Source organism: Melitaea cinxia, chromosome 20, assembly GCF_905220565.1.
Source record: "Melitaea cinxia chromosome 20, ilMelCinx1.1, whole genome shotgun sequence".
Taxonomy (NCBI): Eukaryota; Metazoa; Arthropoda; class Insecta; order Lepidoptera; family Nymphalidae; genus Melitaea; species Melitaea cinxia.
Genome location: NC_059413.1, coordinates 13624106 through 13633791, shown reverse-complemented (window position 1 = coordinate 13633791; position 9686 = coordinate 13624106). Strand labels below are relative to the sequence as shown.

At 31.0% G+C, this 9686-nt stretch overlaps 1 protein-coding gene across 1 annotated transcript; it reads left to right on the top strand.

Annotated features, from left to right (window-relative positions):
- Window positions 1-3893: 3893 nt before the first annotated feature.
- Window positions 3894-6410, top strand: LOC123663300. The gene is made up of 3 exons (XM_045597989.1): window positions 3894-4041; window positions 4343-4465; window positions 6255-6410. Exons 1-3 carry the CDS (start codon window positions 4000-4002, stop codon window positions 6408-6410), a joined length of 321 nt encoding a protein of 106 aa, XP_045453945.1. The 5' UTR covers window positions 3894-3999.
- Window positions 6411-9686: the final 3276 nt, after the last annotated feature.

Here is a 9686-nt window from a genome sequence, read left to right as displayed (position 1 = left end):
AATAAATACCGATGCCAAAATAGTTATAATTGAACAAAAATATTTTCTCGCATTTCCTAGTATTATAGATGTAGCGAAATATTTTATAGTTGTTTCGACATTATTTACCGTTGTTTTGGTGACGTTTAAAGCCCCGTTCCTATATTTAAAAACACTGTTCGTTTTCGACTCGTGATCGAATAATATGGAACCGGGCCTAAATCAATAATTTTACCATTTATATATACGAATTTTATAATACATATTGTAAACTAAAGTTTATTTCAGTATAAATGCAGTAGTAGTAGACAGTAGCGTAGACTGTGAAAGACGCGCAAGAGACTATTCATGTTAAGTATTCTCAATGTCCGTACTACTGTCGCAACACGAATGGACGCTTAATCTTACGATAGTTGTAAACTTTGCCAGTTTGTAATCAAAAGGTTGTAATATCACAATAACATAACGAGTTTACGTAAAATTTTACACGTTGTGTCCAGAAATGAAGATATTTTCATATTAGTTTGATTGCCAGCTGTCCAGTCATAGACAAAAAATATTTTGAAAATATAACAATCGAATAAAAAGTAATTAGTTGATGGTCAGTTCCTAAATGCAAACGACCCGTTCAATTTTGAACACGGCATGTATACGTCGGTAAAACGAATCGTTTTCTGATTATAGGAACTGCGTTTAAGAGTTGTAGACAGAAACGTATATATGTAGATAAAGTCAAAATTAGTAGGATAAAGTTGTGTATGTTTTGATTTATCATCCGTTGCACAAGTAACATGGAAGTGTAGTAGTGTGTCCATGTGTAGGCGGTGCCTTCGTCACAAGACTGGGAAGTGTTTGAGTTACGTCAATATTTAAATCTAAATAGTCTAAGAGCAAGGTTTTGACTTGTGGTCTGTGTAAGGGACATTTTGGCAAAACTCTTATACTATTAAAAATATTAACTTTAACAAAAAATTAATTAATGAATATTTATCTATTTCCAAGCAACTTGCATTCTTTATAACTTTTAATAAGTTTTTATATGTCACATACGCATGAGGTCGTCTGTTTCTAAGATAGGCGACTTAATGCTTTCGCATTCAGACTGTAGCATCCCAGTCCTGAGCATAGGCCTCTTTCTCCATGTAGGAGAAGAATAACCGCTCTGGTGTAGTGATGTGAGTATTCGCCTAAAACTCCGATTTGCGGATTCGATTCCCGCTCGGGATAAATATTTGTATTTGTACAAATATTTATTTCTAGTTTGGATATTTGTCCTTGTCAGTCTCCCCACCGTGCCTCGGACAGCGCGCTAAGCCGTCGGTCTCGGTTGTTATCATAAATATCGAATGCTGTAATGATATATATTATTTTAATATACAATATATGTAAAATTATGTAAGAGTATATGTCAAAATATTTACATATTACACCCAGACTTGAAACAAGAATATAACCCACATTCTTTGTAGCGGGAAACCGTGCCAGTGCTAAATACTCCAAAGGGCTACTCTAGCTTCTTATAACAGTCGGATTTTGTCAAAATGTGCCTTATTATAATTATGTTTCTTTTGTACTAAAGCTTGTTATTGATTACAGTTTTTATGATTTTTCACGATGTTGTCAAGTAAACCTTTCGCAAAGACGAATTAAGTAAGAATTTACATTAAAACGTTTGATAAAACGATTATACTTAAATTATCTAAAATTAAATTTAAACCTTTGTTGAAAATAAATTCTAGTATAAAACTTAATCTAAATACAACAAAAGCATTATTAAATAAAATATCCAAATAGTAATTATATGAAATTAAAATAACCCTCAAATTTTCATAATTGTTGATACCAATTTTTGAATGTTTTTTTTTTATATTTTATATTGTACACGAGTTCATGATCCAAGTAACGAATTTTTCAAACAAAGCTTTTATACTACACTTCTATACAAGAAATTTGAATAACAAAAATAAGTTTTTATAAAAATAATTCTAACACAGTACTTACATTTTGAAAGTAAGGAAAATAAGGTAGCATTCCAGTCTCGGTATTATTCTAACTGAAGGTATTTTTCAAGTTTCTAGGTATATGTGTGATTAATAATAAGAAGCATTGAGCAATTGAAGAAAACACAATGGTATTATGTTGACAAGCTTACTTATAAAAAAAAAGGTTACTTTTATTCCATTTTGAAAATGTGATGTGTATTAAGATATTTGTGGAATCGTGCTATTAAACAGGTTAGGTAACATTCCGCGTGCGCTTGGATAATTACTTTAATAATATTAATACATTATTTTTTTAAGTTTGGTTCTTAAATTAACAAAATTAATTTATTAACATATTCTCGAATTTTAGGAATCTTATTTTTAAGGCTGACTTAATTATTGTGACACAGGGTGCCATGTTTATTTTGTAATGTATCGTACGGCCTCGGTCGAACTAAAATAAAATTTTCTTAAGGTGCATTCATACAAACTTATTTTAAGTGATAATATATATATTTTTTTTGTATGCTATGAGCGAAGGATACTTTTTCTTATATTCAATATTTGTGTAAATATTTTGAGTTACTTTAAGTGACCTACATGTTTTTGAAATAAACTACACCACCGTAAATCCACAGCAATATTCTAAAAAATATATTTAAAATGAGCTTGTACAAAAAAGTTTTGTATTATAAAGTGTATGTGTTTATAAATAATAAAATTCACAAGAATCTCTGAAATATAAAAACTGTTTAGATATTACGCTGAGAGATCCAGCTCATGCCAGCTCAAACTCATATTTTACTTTATCTGTGATATATTTTTTTTGTAATCGTTGCAATAAACAAGTATTATAGGTGTCTCTAGATTATAAAGGGATTAATTAATATTAATTGCGAATGAAATTAACACATTAACCGCAATAACAACGCCATCTCCGTCTCTCCGTATTCCAGACGCCTTTAGTTGTTTGTAAGTACAAAGAATAAAGGAATATATTAAATATTTTTGTTTGTTTCTTTTTTTACCCGAATTTAATTTGAAAAATTTAACTGATGCGTGGACATAATTTCCGTATACGACTCATGCCGAGATTTATTCTGATACAAATGTTTTTATTTGGTTCTGTTCAATTGAGTTAGTAATCAATGTAGGCTGGATGAGGATTATGGAAGACCGGGATGTGTAGCGCGAACTTGGGGAGGCCTATGTCCAGCAGTGGACTGCGATAGGCTGAAGTGTGTGTATTATTTTCACGATAGAATTTATAAATCATAAAGATATAAGATTCGTGCTATAAGTACTTTACCGCGTTTGCTTAAATGAAGGACGGTAAAAGTAATTGTACGCAATATTGCTTAGTGACCAATTTGGCAATTTTAACAGTTAAATTGTACAGTTTCTTCCAATCGCTGTATGAGAATTTAATTTATTCTACAGTCCTGAGTACATAAATGAAAATTATATCCTATTTATGAGAGTAAATTTTCACGACGCGCGCACATCGTCACGAAAAAAACCGACAGAAGACCGAAGTAGAAGTTAGCAACGTAAAGTTAGCTAGCCAATGAAGTATAACTTCACATACATACATAAGTACACACCATCTTTATAGTACGCTTTTATAGTATATCATTATAAAAAAAAAATACTATCCAATCTAGCTTTTGCATGCAATTAAATTGTGAACAGTCTCTGATTGTTGGACAAAGCTATGGACCTGAACGGACGAGTTTTTGGACGAGACGAAGACTAGTGGTGAAATAGACTAGGATTTAATATTTCTAATTTCCGTGGTGTAATAAAAAAGATAATTTTTTCTTTATTTTCACTAGTATCCCATCTTACTATCTGTTACTCTGTCAGCCTATCTGTCAATAAAAAAATTCTAAAATAGCCTACCGATTTCTGTGAAAAGTTGTCAAAGTTGTCAAATAGATGTCATTCGCTTGTCATTCGTTTTGTGAAAATGGTAGACGATAAATTGTCGTTTTTATATTTATTTTTGTAACTGAAAAAATTGTAGTGTTTAACAGTCATGACTGAAAAAGAACTGACGATGGAACAACTCGAAGAAACAGTAAGTGACGATTTCATATGTTCCAAATTTAATGTAATTTTAACGGGATTGTATTTAGGTCAAGCGGCCGCTTTTCTGTATATTTAATCATTACAGTAATACGAAACTCTGACTAAAAATTAAGTGTTTCATGATTCACTCATTGTAAGTACTACGGCTGAATGGGAAAAACGACTGTATACCTTTTAGAACTCTTTGTTTACTTAGTGGGTGCGTCTTACATACTTTGAGAGGCACAACTCTCGCGTTTTGTGATTAGGAATTAAAATAAAATCTGTACTAGGTTGCAAATATTATGCAGGTGAAGCGTACAGACGAGCAGCTGGATCTCATGGAGTGGAAAATGGACAATGTAGAGAAACAGATGGTCCAACCATTAGACCAAGACGTCTGCATCGTTAATCTGCTCAGATCAGTCTCAGAGGTGCGCTTCTTGCTTTTATTCTATGTCACTGTCACTTAAAACATTAAAAATTGAAAGTAATTCAATAAAATTTCCTTTACAATGTCAATGGGCTTCTGTGATAAGATATATAGCCAATATACCATCATTGATATAATAGCCTGTATTCGGTTTAATCTTAACTTTTGCCACTATATCAAATAAAAAAAAAAAAAATTAAATACACAGATTTACTTAAATATTTTTCTAATATGTATATATATTATATAATAACCTATTTTTGTACATAACAATATTTCTATATAAGCTAAACTACTTTTAAAGTAAACAATATAATTTGACACCTAAATTTTCCTTCCCATTTTTAACATCAAAAATTAATATATTTTCATGAACATGTTAACAATAATAAATAATAATGTCTAAACATGAGGCTTACTTAAACATTGACTCATGCCCTATTAATAAGCAATGTGTATGAAACAACGTAGTGTGTCGTTCTCCTAATTGATAAGGGACATCCCTATTGACTATTCCAATAACTCTTTTTACTAATATTATACATGTCTAATAAGAAAATAAAAGGTATGCTATGTTTATTTTTCAGCCCCTTGCATATTAGTGTTGAAAAAGGTCAGAGTTTAATTAGTGTACCTAAATTGTCATGTTGCTGGCGGCTTGCTGTTTCTTTTAGTTGTGAACAACATACACTTGTTGTATATTAGTCTATCACATGCAATTAAACAATGCAACAACAACAAAAATGAAAAAAAAAGTGTTGTCTGATTGTTATAGTGTGGAAAGAGCAGGCCGCAGTTCATGCTTGTTTTAGTTGAGAGATGGGCTTAAATGTGGTACAAAATTTAAGCCGACAAAGCCCTTTGAACAGGGCCAGCTTCATCTACTAGGGCTTTAGTATTTGTTGCCGGAATTGCCTTATTATATAATTGTTGACTGTCATTATTGTATGTTGGATATACTTTATTGTGATATCTGAGTGTATATGAACAATGCTAGCTGGGTTCCTAGTTTCTAGTTCTAATAATGAGGATGTGACTCTTAAATTGTCAGAGTTGAATGTCAAAAACTGTTGACATTACTGACACTCGAACACACTGAAATTACATACTGGCTATCACAGCCAGTAAATGTCATGCTTGTATGGTTTTTGATAATTTTGGTGCTTAAAAATTATTAGATCGATATAATTTTAAAATTTTAATGTATTAATAAAATTAAAATATATCATCAAGTATAGCTAGCATGATTCAAAAGATAAGCTTCACATCTTTGGCCGTGTCTCATACAAATTGCAACTTCACTCATGTTCTACTTCCAGTGGACAGCCTCGTCCATTACATTATAAGTGTTTCTCTTTCTTTCCTTAAATTAATACATTCAATAAGAAATAAATCTCTCCGCCTCTTTCTCTATATCCGCTTTTGTGCGAAATAGAGTGCAAAAAATGTCGCTTTATATCAAATGTTTTTTGTCTGTCATATCTACATCCAAGAGCTAACCTATCACTTTAATTCATAATTATTTGTTTAATTGCAATTTATTGTGAATAGCTGTGCTCCGCGTTTTTATCCACGTCAATCTGAGGAAAAAACATACAAAAATTATATACACCATGGCTTCCTTGGTAAACTATTAGTTCTTGAGATTAGATCGTTGGAATAAACAAACAAATTCTAAAGCTTTATAATATTAGTATATTTGTTCGTAATTGATAGAAGTGATAGTTTAGCTTGAGGATGTAATGATATAGTTTTTGGAGGTGAGTATAAAGCGTGGTGGGTACACACAGGTGCGCTCGGACTACCAACAACTGCGACGCGAGCTGGTAGAGGTGCAGGCGTTGCAGCGGGAACTGTCCACTCGGCTCCGAACACAGCTACGCCTCGTTCACGGGAAGTTCGCTCGTCTACGACAACGTATAGCCGCCGCCTCGCCCCCGCACTAACACACAAAACTCACGCTTAGTCTAAGAGCCTGTTTCACCTGTGGACAAAATTTATCTTGCAAATAAGTTACGAATAGACATTAATGGCAGGAAATAGAATAGCCTTTAAGAGCTGATTAGTTTCAATTCAATAATCTACAACTTTTAGATTGACAATTGCGTATAGAAATAATTATGCCATAAATGTAGTCGAATTCGATGGTAAAAAGTATCATAAAATTATATCCATTGGATACCGTCGTCTGTGAAGTATGCAAATTATTATAATCCACAACCGGTGCAGCAGGCCCTAAACGTTATTAATGTTTTGTTATATTTTACTTAAACGCGTTAAGCAGAAATCTTACGTATATTGTGTAGTGTAACATTTTCGACAAATTTGTCTTATAGCTCTAGATAGGACTTTTGTATAAACTTATTACCACGTCAATACAATTATGTCCTCAATATACGAATAATCGAACACGTGCCAATAAATATTAATAGTAGATAATGAAGCACCGTTATCGAATATCCTTAACCTTAAGATAAAATTGATCTCGTAGGTGTGAACACTTCAGTACGGACTCTTATACTGCTGTCGACTGACCTTTATTTGTAGTTTCAACTAGTCTGCGTTCATTGTGACTTATTTGGTAATTTTTTTTTTTGTAGATTTTTTTTTAGATTAGTGTTGTAAGTTGGTGCTAAGCATGAAGAGGGGTGTATGGATATTTATGATGTGGATAAGGTAATTATATCGTTATTTGTATCGTCAATTTTGGTGCAATGAAAAATTATTTTATGAATATATCATTTATTGAAATTTTCCAAGTTGTGAGGAGATTATGTAAATAACAAATCTCAAAAACAATACTTTTTATTAAAAGGATGATAAAAAATTGTTTCTTTTCAAATCTTATAAAAATATTATTATTTACGGTTTCGTTAGTAAAATCGGATCGAATTTATATATGTGCTAAATGCACCGAGTAAATGGAGAACTAAATGTGTTGTAGTTACGTTTTGGTTCGATTTTAGAAAAATCTTTATTAGAAAAAAAAGTTTTTATATATCGCGATAGTAATCATCGCATGACGAATAATGAATTCTAAATAGAGTATATAAACTTTTTATTAATACGAAGCTTTTTAGAACTTTTAATTAAATTGGAAAAGATAGATAATAATAAAAAAAGATTAGGTAAAATTTTGTAGTGGTTAATATAAAGTATAAAATAAATTATTCAATGTTACTCGATTGCATTTATTATTTTTTGTTTGTATGTTACTCACGCACTAGATGTAAAATTCTCTATTTATTGTAATAGCACATATCGTGTTTCGCATGCGTATCTCATTTGTAGCATTAGATTACTGAAATGAGCTGCAGGATTCAAATTATTTTTTTCATTTGCGCTCAAAGAAATTATTAAACCATTATTAGTGGAATAAAATATAACTTTTTTTATAATAACTTTTTTTTCATGCCTAATTGTTTTATGAAAATTCACCTGCGGCTCACTTCACCTCTTATTCGATAGTGTTAAGAAAAATACATGTCTGAACTATGTCTAAGTCGTAATTACCACGTATACCTGATTTATTAGATTAGGCGATACTTACCCATTTTACTTAGAATAAATTCAATTTTGATGTGATTTTTACAAAGATATTTGTTTGATTTTCGTGAGTAAAAATATTCAGGAAAATCAAGCGGATTTGAATGAATGTGTCTTGAAAAGTCGTCTGCGTTTATCAGTAGGGAGGGTTCGACTTCGCGGCAATAAGGTGCAGTTTCAAGTACTTTTGCAATTCTCGCTTAACCACACTGAGGTCCATAGTGTACGTCACGTACGTGTGTTTACGTCAAATTTGAAATTACCCAAAAAAAAAAATAGTTTAAAAATTTAGGAATTTATAATTATGTGACGTAAAATGACGTGTGTCTTATGTATGGGTGGTAGCTTTACATTACTAAGCGGTCTCGTTCGTTTTGTCTATCATATATATAATTATATCATTAGATTTTGCGATACTCATTCAAATAGTCTTTGTTAACAGAACAATATTTTAAATAATAATTCAGAATTCATCGAAACCTTTATATAGTATTAAAACAATGGAAACATTTATATTTCATTCTTTTGTTTACATTGTATTTGGAGTGTGATTTATTTTGAGGCTGTAATTACTAAATGTTTGAGAGGTTTTTAATTAACAACTGATGTGATGATCTTTCTAGTATTCGTAATTAGTGTTTTAAACACAGTTTCTTCTTTAATTTTTAGTTATTAAATACCTTTCTAATCAAAATTCGCAAAACAAATCCTTTTAAATATATGGATAATATATATTTTGTTGTAAATTTATATCTACCAATTTGCCTCCAAAAGTGAATTGAGTAAAAAAAAAAAATAGATTAAAAATATTTCCGGTCCGGTAACATCGATGTTTTGTAAAATTTATCTTTATGCAAATTATATCCGCACGTCCATTTCTATAGCACAGATAACATATTTACATTTGTAGCTATAAACCTGCACTGAACAAGACTATGAAACTATTTTCATTAGAATCCAATAAATGTATCAAATTAAAAGATATGTCTAATAGGTGCAGTGGATTATTTAAATTTTATTTCGTCACTTCTTTATAATAATCGCATATTTTTTTAATAATCGCACTTACATTAACAATTCTGTCCTCAATAAGATATAAGGTTTCGTATATAGCTTTTTAAGCCGCTTTTATATTTTTTTCTCATATCAGCGTAGCGCCTTAGAATTGGTAGTTCAGTTTACATACTATTTTAATTTTGCAATGTTTGCTTAAAGAGTCTCTCATTCAGCGCTTTGTAGGGAGCTAATGTATGTATGCGCCCTAGCTATGCTGTCTTGTGACAAACATAATTATCGTGGACCCTTTAACTTGAACCTACTCTAAATGTCCAAATTTGACAATATGCACTATTCCTATTTATAAGTAGTTACTTTCAACTGTTGTGTGGATGTTAAATATTTTGTATTTGTGTTTATTACGTTGTTCGTAAAACTGTTAAACTCGCGCAAGGACGCGCGGTATACCCTATTGTTTGTAACCGTTTAATTTTTATTTCGAATAAATGATATTTTACGGTTAAATGGTTTTATTATTATATTATAATCTACATATAAAATACTCTAAGCAATTCGCTTTACAAACAACATGTTCTATACCCAAGTACGGAAGAGACCACTCTATTAGCAACAATACAGCCTTTAATAATAGTGTTCAACAAAGAACATCATTATTATTA